At 35.9% G+C, this 15,263-nt stretch overlaps 1 protein-coding gene across 1 annotated transcript; it reads left to right on the top strand.

Annotated features, from left to right (window-relative positions):
* The first annotated feature begins 580 nt into the window (after nt 1-580).
* Nucleotides 581-10,463, top strand: TIAL1 (TIA1 cytotoxic granule-associated RNA binding protein-like 1). Its single transcript, XM_010003970.1, has 11 exons — nt 581-671; nt 3,766-3,915; nt 4,235-4,289; nt 4,602-4,689; nt 6,544-6,619; nt 7,473-7,581; nt 7,896-7,991; nt 8,077-8,161; nt 8,453-8,576; nt 9,044-9,183; nt 10,077-10,463. The coding sequence occupies exons 1-11, from the start codon at nt 660-662 to the stop codon at nt 10,192-10,194; spliced, it is 1,053 nt and encodes a 350-aa protein (XP_010002272.1). The 5' UTR covers nt 581-659; the 3' UTR covers nt 10,195-10,463.
* Nucleotides 10,464-15,263: the final 4,800 nt, after the last annotated feature.

Here is a 15,263-nt window from a genome sequence, read left to right as displayed (position 1 = left end):
GAGGTGGTAGCTTTAGACATAGATGCTGTGCAGAGCATTCCTGTGGCATAATGCTGCATAAATTGTCTTGCCCTTTGGTGAGTGGGCTGGTTTTCCAAATGTTAACAGGAAAATTGAGTTGATTGCTTGCAAGGCAGCACAATTTATGTCTGCTATCTACCACTGAAGTAATAGGAGTTGTGTGGATTCTTACCCAAATTCAGGAGTCGTGATTAGATGGTCAGTGGGAGGTGAAACTTAAAATATCTTTGCCCAGTCAAGTTGCTTCTTCTACCCAAAAATCTTGAGCAGTGTTCTTCCTACTTCTGACATTTTCTGCCAAATCAATGATTGGCACTAGATCTTGGTGTCCAGTATTATGTCTGTAGCAAGCTTCATGTTCTCAGTTGTGTGGCAAACTTTATAACTTAGAAACCATATGAATGCTGTATAAAGAATATGTAATTAATTCATATATTCTGTCTTTAAGATAACTGTTAACTTGGGTATTTAAAGAGAGATAGTAAATTAAGATTTTAGAATCATAATTGAATTTGAAAAGATGAACATTTGGTTTTTTTCTTTCCTTGTGTAGCTATGTAGGAAACCTCTCCAGAGATGTGACTGAAGTTCTTATACTTCAGTTATTCAGCCAGATCGGACCATGCAAAAGCTGTAAAATGATAACAGAGGTAAGGCCTTCCACTTCCAAGGGGGTGGCAAATATAATGTAACTTCGGATAAAATTGTGCAAAACAAATGGACTAGAGGGCTTCTTTTGACATCTCCTGGTGGTGTTTCTTTTAGGTTGTGTTTGACTTTTGGGATAACATTTTGCAGAGTGACTTATTGTGTACAGATCTGTACTTTAGCCTATAGCCCTGATGTATCTTTTACCAGCTGATGATGAGATACCCCTTTACTTAAAGGATTGTTTCTTCCTTTTTTCAGAACCATGTTGTTCTGATAATCAGAAACCTTATTGTTTCAAGTGTTATTCTTGGCTATTTTAAATTTTTCACTTTATTTGAACATAATCCTCAATAGTTGTTTTCCCTCTTGAATCAATGTTTCTTCACTATAGATGAAAAATAAAAAAATCCTTCAAACTTAGATTTGCTCTTCCTGAGCTTTTTCTGTGCCAGTGCAAATAGCTCTTGTCTGCACCTCTGTTCTTAAATTATTTTTTTTCTTGAAACAAAGTGACAGAATTTCTGTAGCATTCCAGATAAGGTCTTTTGTGCAAACTGTTGGTAAATATTAATACTTTCTTCTCTCCATTGTAAATACTCAGACAGGTTTAGGGTTGGTAGCCATTTCTGTGATCTTGTTCACAGATCCTAGTCAGCTTCTCACTCCCTAATATTTTTTCCTGCCTTCTGCATTCATAATTGATAAACTTTCAGCAGGCAGGGACTAATCAGCATTTTTGCTAGGTTTAATTTTTGCTGCTTCAACTCTGGTTTTCTTTATGCTCTTCCTACTTTTTACTGCTGCTTACAGTTTGTACTAACTTGTAATTACACATTTCCTGAGTACAATCCCATTCTTTTTTTACCAAGATCATTAGTGAAAGTATTAACAAGGCAAGTCTTGCAACCAGACTTGTTTAGAGTCGTTACTAGTAGCTCTTCTGTGCTTTTTTCATCCTTTCAGTGTGACACACTGCTTTTTTTGGTTTTGGCTGCTTATTATCCACCTGATGCTTGTGTAATCACTCCCATCCTGGTCTTAACTAATAATTGCCCATGTGGCACTTCCTTACAACTTTGTAGTGATTATTAGAGCTCTGCCACATGTTCTGCGTCTAGTTATCATTCTCCAATAACAGAAGGGTAACAGAGCACAGTTGTTAGTTTTTCTCTGAAGTTTTGATTGTCATGTGCCCTTTAGAAATAAGGTGCTGCTGCTCCAGCCCTCAGCTGATGGAGAGGTCGTGTTAGCATGTTTAATTTCTTGAGAACCAGATGAGGAATTCCTGCGCTCATTTTACCTTGATTTAGACTTTGTGGTTTTTAGGTTTTACATAACCATAGAAATAACACAGGAGACGTCTTAATGAAGTGAGCAGATAAACAAAAAACTACTTGCAGCTATATTCAGTCATACGGAGGTGACTGCACTTGGCTGACCTTAGCACCTGTCACCAAGCAGTCAGCAAGTCCAGGTTGGATTCTAGACTGGAACTGGCCTACAGCTACAGCACTTTTAACTGTCTAAGTACCTGCCCGCACTGTCCATCCTTCTCATCTTTGTGTTGTGAACTTCTCATAGGCACTGAGTTACATGTAAGTGGTTCTTACCTGTCCGTTGTTATTACCACCATCAGTCAAGTTTATACCTGAATGTTTTCCTTTTGTGGTTTCCCTCCTTCCCTTCAGTCAGTTGTATCAATTGTTGCTCGCTGTCTGTGTCATTTGTGGAATATGTGACATGAACATGTCAAATGTTCAGAGATTTCAAGTGGGGGTATGTAATACTCAGATGGTATGACTAACATTTACAGATATCTTTAACACCTAAAGATCTGGGTATTGCAAAAGAGGCTCTTCGCATGTTCAGACGAGTTCTTAGCACAAAAGACCTTCTGACCTTTTGCATCAGATAGAGACACCTAGTACTGGCAATGTTCAGAAGGATGACTCCAGCCTACTTCCTGATCACTGCTGTGTAAAGGCCTTGTGATCCATTCAGCTATTGGATCTTAACAGCTTCCCCTGTTCAGGTGTAGGCAGAGAGATGTTTGAAGATCTACAATCCAGTTTTATGGGTTAGAATTTCTTTGCCCATGTAAGTGTGTGTGAATTTTCAGAAGTTAAATAGTAAAACTGGTAGAGGCTTTCTCTGATGTTAGAGCTATGCTCTGACCCTGGGGGAGGTTGATATGCAGGAATACTGATGCCAAAGCAGTTTCTTTACATGGTAGACCCTTTCCTGTCCATTCAAGAAATAATTTGTTTAGTTCAATATTAGTGTTTATCATCTGGTCTGTGTTCATGCAGAGTACTCATTGTAGATACTTTGGTCTAAGGTTCTGGTTTTTTGTTCTCATTATATCTTTTAGGCAGATTAAATCCAACCTTAAACTTAGCATTCTAATAATCATTTCCATTTGATCAACTTTTCAGAAAACTTTTACTTTCTTTGCACTTAGTACTCTGGTACATTTAATACTTCAGTGAGCTTTGTTTGTCAGTATTTTTAAAGGTGATTCAATAGGCCATCCTACAAAAATGGGTTACACTCAAGACTTAATGAATAACAATACATTAATATCTTTCTCCTTCAGTCAGACTACTTTGAGTCCTTTCAAAGGGGTATTTCCCAGTTGCTGGCTATAACATTTTTCACTTGAGACTCAGAATATGCAAATTCTGGGTTGCTGTCTGCTGGTGATTTTCATGCAAATAAAAGGAAAGATTTCTTCAGTAGGAGGAGAGAGAAAATTGGCAAAAATGTATCTGGGGGACAAACCTTTCAAGCTTGGAGTATATGTCTGAGGCAGAAGACCATTCTTTTCTCCATTCTCCCCCCTTTTTCCCCCCCTTCTGTCCACTCTGCAGATCACTTTTCTGGTAGTTGAATTATATTTAGTTTAATAACCTGAAATACTGAGCCCTCATATAAAGTAACCTGTACTTCAAAAATTGCTAGACTCTTTATTCAAGGTCCCATCATAATTCTTGCATTGAAGTGTAATGTCAAAGGCTATTTCATAAATCTAATGCAAATAATTCTTAACGTTTCTAGCTATAAGTAATATATTTTCCTGGATTTTCTTCTCAGCAACCCGATAGCAGAAGGGTCAACTCTTCTGTTGGATTTTCTGTTTTGCAGCATACAAGCAATGACCCTTATTGCTTTGTGGAATTTTATGAACACAGAGATGCAGCTGCTGCATTAGCTGCTATGAATGGGAGAAAAATTTTGGGAAAGGTAAGTTGCTTACATTGTAATTTTAGATTTAAGGAATATAGGTTAGTGTAAAAATACTAATAAAATGGTGGGGCATTTGTTTTGTTGGAAGATGTTTACCAAGGTTAATTCTTGTTAGAATAATACATATTTTTAAATATTTATTTAAATAAAATAAGTTGTTTAGAAAGCATATTGGTAATGATGTTCTAATTATGGCAGCATTGTATATTGAATGATGATTTTTAAACGTTGACAGTTGTAACCCACCCTTGAATGAACTTATAAAATGTAATGTTTTTTTTTTTTAATTTATACTAAATCTTATACTTATTTTCAGGAGGTCAAAGTAAACTGGGCAACAACACCAAGTAGCCAGAAAAAAGATACATCCAGTAAGTAAAGTAATGCCACCAGTATCACTTCCTCACAAATACTTCACGACGTGGTAATAATTTGTCATAAGTGCATTTAAACACAACTTTTTTCCTTCTCATCTTGTGTTTGTTAGAATTTTGCAAACTAATTCTTCTGTTTCTGCTTTACAACTGGGGAAACTGGAGTGCACAGATTAAATTGCTGCTGCTCATCAGATGGAATCCTGAGTGTTCCTGGTTCCCAGTCCTGTGTGCAGAGCATCACTTATCTCAGGAGTTGAAATATTAGATAGCAGTTAAATATTTGATTAGTAAATTATTTATTTTCAGATCACTTCCATGTGTTCGTTGGGGATTTAAGTCCAGAAATAACAACAGAAGACATCAAGTCAGCATTTGCTCCTTTTGGTAAAATATCGTAAGTATCATCATAAACATTTTCAATATCACTTAGAAAATATGACAGTGAAAATTTGTTTCTGAGTTGAAATGTTATTTCTTATAGATAATTTTTCTGATGTTAATTTCCTTGTGTTGGGTGGGAAATAGGGAGGGATTGTTGTTCTATCTCAATATCTCTTATGATTGTAAATACAGTAATGTAATTGTGCTCCTGTTTTGCTGAATGCAGTGTGCTTCTAACCTAATTTATATGCTAACTTATTAAAATTTAATTACTGTTCTTAAGTGTGACCTTTTGTTGTTCAGAATGTGTACAGAATAGTGACTTGATAAGTGGTGTATGTTGCATCCTCAGTGTGTTTTGTATGCATTCATATTGCAATTTATAGCCAGTATAGAAAACTGGGCAATTTGAATATAATTTTATGAAGCAGCTAGTTAAATAACTGTGAATGTTTTGAAAAAAGCTAATATGAGAATTTGGATGGTAACAGGGGATAAAGATTATAGTACTTGAATGAAAGAATGGTGGATTTACAATATGTGCACATTTCTGCCAGTTAAGAGAATTAATTATAGATAATTCAGGTGATACCAAATTACCTGGTGTTTTAATTTAACATGATTGAACATTACAAGAATCCATGTGAGAGCTAAAGTATCTATGTCCTTAAAGAGTACTGCTGCAAAAAAAAGTCTATTCATCTGCTGTCAGTTTATAAAAATCTTTTAAAGTTGCACATGAATGCTTTTGTACTATTTTACAGGAATATATTTCTAAGAGCAAAATTCTTATTTTTCTCTTGTTCTGTACGCATATTTTTAAATGAATCATAAATCTTATTTCTTACCTCTGCTATTTTGTTTACTTTGCTTTTTGTCTCTTAATGTGGTAAGTAGTACTGTTTAAAAATCAATTTTAAGAAAATAATTCAGGTTTCTGTTTCTCAATCTATATTTATACCTGAGACCTGCAGTTTTTCTAAAGTCCAAGTCACAATTAAAAGTAATAGCATTCTGGTTATTTTGCAGAATTGCTCATAAGAATGGACAGGATCTTGAAGGCTAACTGCAAGGAACTGTGCACACTGGAACTCAGTTGTAGATTTTTTCTCATTTCTATTTATTCTTATTATACATTATTTATATATACATATTTTAGTATTTACATTTTAACATTCTATATTCAGTGCAGTTCTATATTTCCAATCATTTTAACTTACTCACTAAAATTTCTGTGTAAATTTGTTGTTTTCGTACTGGTGTGCTTAGCATTGTTGTTAGTTTTATTCTCCTTTCTTAAATTTCTGAAAATGTCAATTTTTCAAAATTTACAGCTGCCCAAACTCCAAAATGATGGTAGAGAATTGACCAAGAAAAATAAAGAAATCTGTTAACAGGCCATGTATGCCTTTTAATTCCTATTTTTTCCTCTTTTTCGATTTTTTAATATTTCATATATTTTGTATCACTAGGCAGAAGACATTTAACTATTTAGAAAATGCATGGTAAATTAGATAGAATTGTTACAGTAATTTATAGAACAGTAAACCTTAGAGGACCCTAGCCAATAGAATATTAGAAAAGGAAATTTTGTTTCTTTTATACTTCAAATTTGAACATTCTAGTTTTAGCCAGTATAGGTTATGTGGATAGGTTGCATGTTTATTACATGTTATTTTTTTTGTCCTACTGCTTTTTTCTAACAGGTAAAGGAGCAATAGGGAGAGTTCAGGAATTACTGTAGTTTTAGGGCTAACTGAATTTATAAGAAAAAATTATGCTCACAATACAGTGTGTGTGGTTCCTTTTAGTTTTTATTTTGCAGGTTATTAATACTGCCCTCATATAGCTGTGCTTCTTTTCACAGGGATGCACGGGTAGTTAAAGATATGGCAACTGGAAAGTCAAAAGGCTATGGTTTTGTATCTTTTTATAACAAACTGGTGAGTAATCACAATGTAAATTTAAAATAATTGCACATTTTCCTCTTTTAGTTTTGCCTCTTTGTTCATCTATTCACTATATATCAGATTTTTGCAAGGGAAAATTAGCTTGTGTGTGTGGGACAAACTTACTGGAATCAACTTCCATCACTTGTGGTTGAGGTTTGAAACAATTGAGATGACAGCAAAGAACATGGTGGGAGGAGATTCCTGACCATGGAAAGCTTGTTTGGTTGGGGTAGGGTAGTTCATCTTTGTCTGTGAAGCCATCTCTGCAGCAGTGAGTTGGGTGCCTGGTCCCATCAGGAGTGCTTTGGGTCTCGTATCTAAGGCACCACACCAGCTCCAGTGCCATTCCCTGTGTCAGGCAGGAGCCCTGTGGACTGTCACCTGGAGCCCTCAGCCCAAAGGAGCATCTTGCCATGCCACACAGCAGGGGCTGCTGCTGGCCAGGTTTAGGTTCTCATCAAAGCTCTGTCTTTATGGGGACCAAAGGCATCCAAGTGTGTCATACACTGCAGTGTTGCTGGATTTATTTGCTTGAGCCCTACATCTCTGTAAGGTTCTTGACTGGTCCTTTGCTTGAGTTATTAGAACATTTTGAAATTGAAGATGGTTCTTTTTATTGAGCAATTCATTAGCAGCTAAGAGTTGACTCTCTACTTCTCTGTAACCCGTTGGCTTCATGCTGCTTCATTGTTGGCTGGTCGCAGTGGTTGTTCAGAATTTCATATACTTTTTAGTACTGTTACTGGTTTTGTCAACATTAACTGGCAACCAAGTCTGTCTTGGCAGTAGACTTACACATATTTCTTGTTTGGGTGTGTTACAACCTTTATTTTAATCTCCTTAGGATGCAGAAAATGCTATTGTACACATGGGAGGCCAGTGGTTGGGAGGCCGACAGATCAGAACTAACTGGGCAACGCGGAAACCGCCAGCACCCAAAAGTACACAAGAAAGTAAGCCCTGCATGTAGTGCTGTGTGGTGTTTGTTTTCTTGCACATTGCTGCTCACTGGAGAAGTAAAACATAACATTGTCAAAATCATGTCAAAGTCACTTATCTACATACCTAGCTTGACTTTGGGAACATAAAGAATAGATAAGGACTTACTTTAGCATATTTATCAACGTAGTAGTGACACTACTGATCTATCATAAAATGTGGAACATATTTGTTAAATATATAATTCATGCTTGTTTACAAGCTGAGTATCTGGATTTCTGTGGCTACTGTTTTCCTGCTGCTTAAAACCAGCCTTCTGTCTTTATAGATAATACAAAACAATTGAGATTTGAAGATGTAGTAAATCAGTCAAGTCCAAAAAATTGTACTGTGTACTGTGGAGGAATTGCCTCTGGGCTAACAGGTATGATTTGTGTTGTTACTTTTTTTCAATTGAAGCTTTTTGGACACCAGGGTGGTTACTAATTCCAAAACATTATATGTTGTAGATCAACTTATGAGACAGACTTTTTCACCATTTGGACAGATTATGGAAATAAGGGTGTTTCCAGAAAAAGGTTATTCATTTGTCAGGTATGGACAGAGAAAAAAATAAGTCTGTGATTTTGTTAATGTAGTAACATTTCCTCTTTCTGTAATTTCACTTAATTGAACTTATGCTGATACATTAAAAGCTGTCACTATTTTTTCATAGAAAAATTAAGAATTTTTAAAGGTGGCCACCAATCTTTTTACCTGAGAAGACAACTATTTGAAAGCAGAGCTTTCTCTCTGGATTTCCTGAGTGTATGGAGTCACTGCTTTTTAACAATCTGGGGGAAAGTACTGCAAAGCCTAACATTAGTTTGTTTTTGCATTCTTTAGATTTTCAACCCATGAAAGTGCAGCACATGCTATTGTTTCAGTTAATGGAACCACAATTGAAGGACATGTTGTTAAATGTTATTGGGGTAAAGAATCCCCCGATATGACTAAAAACTTCCAACAGGTAACTGCACTTAAACCTCTTTGTTGTGTTGCAATTGTGTGTATACCCATAATGCCTTCTCAGTTGTAATTGTTAAATTTTGTGGTAGTGTTCTTATGAAATTCCATGTTCTGTCTCAGTTATGTTCCAGTTGTGCATCAAATTGGGCTAGTGATTTTGGTGAAATATCTGTTACTGTCTTCTGGATATGATTCAAGATAGGGAGAAAAATTGAGGTAATTCTGATTCTTGCTGGTTCACTGACTCTGGACTAGGTGACTGTCCAACCAAATATTCTTTGTTTTTTTCAAACACAAAACAATGTTTTTCAGTACAAGCACCTATTTAAGTGATATCTTATTTTTCTGATCTCGTTATTGCTTGTTTTAGCCCTGTGATTGATACAGCCAAAAATTTCCCCTTCAGCAGCACAAAAGGAACATAATTCGTCTAGAGCCTGAAGTACTAATGAATTATTCTCTTCTTAGGTGGATTACAGTCAGTGGGGGCAGTGGAGCCAAGTATATGGAAATCCCCAACAATATGGGCAATATATGGCTAACGGGTGGCAAGTACCATCATATGGAATGTATGGCCAAGCATGGAATCAACAGGGTTTTGGAGTAGAGTGAGTAATTGTATTTAATTTCTTAGAATATTCCAGGAATGTTATATCTGAGTTTCAGGCTCATTCGGTTTCAAGCCTTAAGTGGACTCCTCTGTGCTTAATGCTTATGTTTCATGATTACCATGGACCAGATAATGGGGTGAGTCACTGTGGCTTGTTCTCAATCACACATTTTATGTGTATGGGTGTTTAGAGACTCAAGGCACAAAGACTTCTTTGGTAGAGTTTTGGGTGGTGGTCTTTTCTGGTATCTAAAAATTTTTTGGATTTTTGCTAGAATTGGTAAATACTGGAGAGTCTGAACCAAGGAGCCCAAGTACTTGCCTGAAAAGTTCATAACCCTGAAGAGAAGAAACTATATTTTAACTTGGGCAGTTTCAGAGTTTGGGTGGGCCTTTAATACTTGATTTCTTGAAGACTGGAATCTTCACAACTTTTTTGTTTTAACATACTTCTAAAATAACTTCTTTGCTTGCTTAATTTTTCATTATCTCTTGCCAACTAAACATATTAAAACCCTGATAAACCTATCACTGGTATTCATGCCAATTAGGTGTTGGGGAACTTTTTGCATTTCTGCATCGCTGATGTTGACTTAAAGCCACCTGCATATGCCTTTGGGAGGCAGTTGTCCTAGGCAACTAGTACCAAGGTTTGTGGGGCTTTTTTTTTTTTTCCTTTGATCTTAAGCAGCTCATGGTATTTTCAAGAATCATGTGTTGTAGCACTTAATCTGAATTACTCATTAAAGAGAAAAAGAAATTAATACTAGTGTATAAAGTATGTTTTTACATACTTTTTAAAAGTCTGTTTTCTTGTAAATAACTAGCTTGCATGATTTATTTATTTTTTTCCCCTGTTCCTTTTTTTTAACCATTCTTTTTCTTTTTAAGCCAATCTCCATCTGCTGCCTGGATGGGTGGATTTGGTGCTCAACCTGCCCAGGGACAAGGTGCTCCTGTAATACCTAACCAAGCTGGATATGGTATGGCAAGCTACCAAACACAGTGAGCTCGGACTCTGTTTAAAAGTGTGTATTTCATGATAGGCTGCAGTTTCCAGTGACATTCTGAAGACTGGAATGTAGACAATGAAAAAAGAAAATATTTATTTTAAAAATGGAAATGTTTGGAACCTTTAGCACAGCTTTGCTTTGGTGAAGGACACAAATGTCTTCTAGTTCTGCCTTTTTAAGTTTTTGTTCATGATGGGATATGAACATGTTTTTCTTTGTGTACAAAAATGAAAATAAAGTCAATAAAGACAATTCTGACTACAAATTTTGATATAGTAGGAGAAATGGCTGATGAGTTTGATCTTTAGGTTACCATTCCATTTTTTGGTTCTGTCTTCAGTGTTTTATATCACTGTGCTTTTTAAGAGAGATAACGTTGAAGAACAAGCAGCAAGTTGCTTTTAGTTGAACACACATCCTGAAATAAAGTGTGGACCAATCACTACACCCTGTTAGACAGTATTGATTTTTCAAGAAACCTGTGGGCGTAGCTCAAAAAGTATAGGTAGGTCTTGGAGTAATTTTTAAAAAATATTTCATTTTTCTACATGCTTAAAGAAAACAGTCTGACACAAAGAATAGTTCAGTCTAAAATGAAAAACAGTACTGTCTGAGTCATTTCACATAACTTAGTGTCCACATTCAGGCACACATTAGGACTTTTTGGAGCTGGTCTGCTAATTAAGACTGTAGCAATTTGCGTTTTAATTTTAAGAAGTAAAAACGTTTTTGCAGGTATGTTGTTTGTATTCAAATCAGACAGTCATACTTGTGCTTTTACATAAAGTTTGAAGGCTACACATTGTAAATATTTCATAATTACAGTGTTTCGAAAGCATGCTCAAACATAGAAGTAGCAATGTAATTATTCAGAGTAATACTTAATATACTCTACTGCTTTAAATGCAGTAGATTGACAAGAATGTGCAAGACTGACATTTCCAAAGTTGGCTATTATGTAAAGTTACATAAAGAACTATAACAAAGAGCCTTAATTTTAATTTCATAAATCTTTAATGCATCACCTTTTTGTCATTAGAAATACGAGTTTTTTGCTTTACATTATTTGGTATGTAAATACCTTGGTTAACAACCTTGTAAACCTATTTCAAGGTTATCATGAGTTGTATAGTATCTTGAGTGTTTTGAAAAATCTTGATGTTTTTTAAGTCTAGAAATATTTTGCCCAAGAATTTTTTAACAAGATTGTTGAAAACATCTTATTTTAGAGAATATTCAATGTGCCATTTGGTAAATGGAGATGCAGTTGAAACAGTACACTGAGTTGTGACTTATTTTTAATTAAAGTTTTTGTCTTTCTGGATGGTTTGCATGTGATGAACCTGTACAGAGGCTGGGTTGTTTGTGTACTGAGTGTGTAAATGGGTAAATCATGAAGATGTTTAAATGGTATACTTGGGTTATTTCTGAATTATTTTATGGATACATTGATATAAACTGCCTCAATAAATTTGAAGTTGAAAATGAATGTAAGTTAGATATAAGTACTGTCTCTTAACCTGTGACAGCTAGGGGGTGTAAGTGTTTCAGCTGTATACTGGCATACACTGAGGCAGGCACAAGTGAAAAAAAATAAGGTAGGATTTGCAGTGATAGTTCAGTGAAGCAAGCTTGGATTTTAAAAGAAATTGAGTGTTTGATTTTAGAGATAGTTCTAAGTGAGTGTCTGAGAAGCTGCGTATTTTATCTTTTCTGTTTCTTACCGTGCAGGTGTTTGCAAGTTTAGAATAGATTTTGAAATGGAAACTGGCAGTTTTGTTAAACCCAGCCAGGTTGTGCAAATAACTACACTTAATGCTGTAGCAGATCACATGAGGGTTTTTCCCCTCTCTTCTACTTGACATGCTTAGTTGTACCTTGACTTTTTAGATCAGGTTGAAAGTGAGATGTACTGGAGGAGCTATTTAGCCAGTTGGCTCAACTGTACCCAGAAATACTTGTACCTCTAATGCATGCAATAATGACTGAAGTTAGTGTGGAACCACAAGTGCTTGTGATGACAGAATTGGCCCTTTATCTCTGTTTCTCCTTTATGATATACTTTGATGTTTTTCCGTTCAAGTCAGGAATCTTGTCTACAGGACTTTTTTGTTCCTATAAATTTTGTATATATGTGTATATCTAAGCGAGGATCGGCCTATACCTTGTAGTTTGGGGAAAAAATTCACAAGTAAGTCTGCATTTTGTTACACTTCTCTGGTTTTAAAAAAAAACAAAAACAAAATCACGAGTCTGCAGATACATGAATTGCAAGTTACTTTGGTATTTCTTAGACATGAAGTCTGGGGTTTCTATGTATTTCTAGGTGTTTGGCAAATGACCATGTTCTGGATGCATGCTGGTGTGTAAGCAGTGTGTTCTTTAGGCGCTACTGAAGATTTAGGTGATGGAAGTACATTGCCATATCAATGCCCATATAAATGGGTGTAAGGTTAAGGCAGTGACCTTTCAGGTCTCAATGTGCAGATCACCTGGAATCTGATTATTTAATATGCCTGCTGTCAAGCTGGGCCATACCTGACCTGTATTTCAGGATGAAAGACAGGATTTACTTTCTCATTTATGTCTTTTGTCATTGATTTTTATATGGATTTTCTTTAATGGTGATCTTTCTTCACAGACTGCTCAAGATATGGGAGTCTCCAGTGTTCTTTAATGTTTCTGTAGCACTGCGAGGAAGACTTGTACTTGGGATTGCTCTCTATACTCAGTAGCGTTCATAAATGCACCACTGACAGTTTTTTGGCACCAAAGAGCCTCTTGCACCCTATTGCTTTTATGAGTGACTGTTACACTGTTGTCTCTAACTGCAGAAATCAGCCACTACCTAACCCCTTACCACTAGGATTTGGATTTCAAAAAGCATTGATTTATCATGGCTTAAGTTGATGCGTGCAACCTGAGGCAAGGTTGTAATCTGCCTTTGCAGAAAATTTTCAATAAAAGTGAAACATGATAAAGGGCTTATCCTGTATTGTCATCTGTCAAAACGTTGTCCCCTCTTTGCTGTAAAACTGACAACAGGCATACAAGGCTGAACTTGTAAACTATGCACTTGCAATCATGTAAAAGATGTTTTATGTAAAATTTTTCATACAATTTGTATTTTGCAGAGTTGCAGAAATAAGGCTGTAAATCTTAAGGTTACATGAGCTTTTCATCAGTCCTGCCTCCTTGTGTATATTTGTTAACAATTTTCAGACATACTCTTCCTGCAGAACCTTCTTCCTCACTAAAAACTTCATGAGACAGCTATTGACTGTATCAGAACCATTTCCTTCATTTTGCTCACCAAAAAAGTCTCACAGTGAATAATGCTTCGCTTTGTAGAAAATTAGTGATTTGTTTTTCTTGTGTTTATACACAAGGAAGCAGACTTGAACTGTATGGACATGATTGGTGTCTGATGCTTCTTAATTATCTGACTGTTTTTGAACAAGGGCACAAGTCTTTGTTTCAAACACGTGGAACTGTTTCCTGGTCAGCAATAAAAGATTTTGTTGCACTGTTCTTACATTGCAAGATACAGGCAATCTTTTATTCAGTATGCTTCCAAAAAATCGAGGGGCTTTGTAAAGAACTGCCTTGTTCCAACTTGAATCTTCATTTACAGGTAGAGTTTGGCATCTGGATTGCTGCTGTAATAGTGAAAGAAAGTAGTTCTTTAGAAACTGAGGAATTTATTTGTTCTGGTCATGTGTGGTGCCTGTTCAACATTGGTAGATTTAGGGATTTCACACTGTAATGTTTCTGTTCATAAAAAGGCAATTGCAAGGCAGTAGCTGCTGGGCTTTTTTGTTTCATTTCAGCCAACTGTTGTGAATCCAGTCAATTAAAAAGAAAAAAAAAGTAGATTCTTGTGCTTTTCAGTATCGTATGAATAAAATCCTTCTCTCCTTCACCTTTACAATTTCAAATCAAAGAAAACGTGGAAATGTTTACTGAATATGTTTTACTTTAAAAAGAAACAGGACTTTATGTTGATGAGTGAACACCCATTCTATCATCTTTCTGGGGATGTCTGCTGATCTAGATGATGGATGCTAATGACATGCTCTGCTCCTGACATTTAAAGGGTAATGACTCAAAGTAAATTTGACAGCAGTAATGATTATTTGAATACAAGTTATTCTTGCTTAAACACATATGCTTTGATTAAAGCTGATCTGAATCTTCTTGGTTATTAAAGTATTCCTGATATGCTGGGGGAAGAAACATTGCTCTGCCTTATATCTTGGTATTCAGGCTGTCAATAAGACGTTGGAGTTGCAGAGATGGTCTTATTTTTGTTCAGAAGAAAAACTTCATGGAGTTGTCAGGGAATTCGGTGTGAGCTAACCATCTGTAGTGATGGGTAAAAACATCTGAGTATTTCACAGCCCTTTGAAAACGAGGAATCAGTCAGTGTTCTTTGCATGAACCCAGGTTCTCACTGATCCCAGATACTCAGCATCTATCTTTCCCAGCCACTTGCAGAGAAGGGAGGAGGAAAGGGAAGAATGATGGGACTAACTGGTGCACAGATTAGTGTGCATGATGGAGCAGCAGCAGTGCCAAGTCACACTCTTGAACACATTTAAATTCATACTAGGCTTAAACAGATAACACAGCAGTATTGAAAGGATTGTGAGCAATCCAACACAAACTTGCTTTATCTCCTTCCTTTAATGCTACTTTCAAAAATAGAAAGCGTAACCTTTGCCCGTTTTCTTTTTGATTTCTGGGAAAATAGATGCACATTAAACAGACTAGAATACGTAAGTGACTAAGCAAATAAAGGAATGAATTGCATTAAGCATCTGAATTTGTAAACCTTTGCTTAATTTGGACCTCTTTGTTTGGTATTTTGTTGTTTCCCCTGACTGACCCTTTTGTTTGTCAAACTGAACTAGTGTGAGATAAGCACAGCTGCTTGTTGAGTGTCTTCCCGTTCTTTAAATGTATAATTTCTTGAGCAGGGGTGGGTGGATTATATAAGAATCACAAGTCTACCACATGAAACACTGAATAATGCTTACATTTCCTGGAAATGGGAATCACTAGA

This window comes from Chaetura pelagica, unplaced genomic scaffold (assembly GCF_000747805.2).
Source record: "Chaetura pelagica isolate M959 unplaced genomic scaffold, ChaPel_1.0 scaffold248, whole genome shotgun sequence".
In the NCBI taxonomy this organism is placed as follows: domain Eukaryota; kingdom Metazoa; phylum Chordata; class Aves; order Apodiformes; family Apodidae; genus Chaetura; species Chaetura pelagica.
Note: the sequence above shows the minus strand (reverse complement) of the source record. Positions and strands in the feature narration are given on the sequence as shown.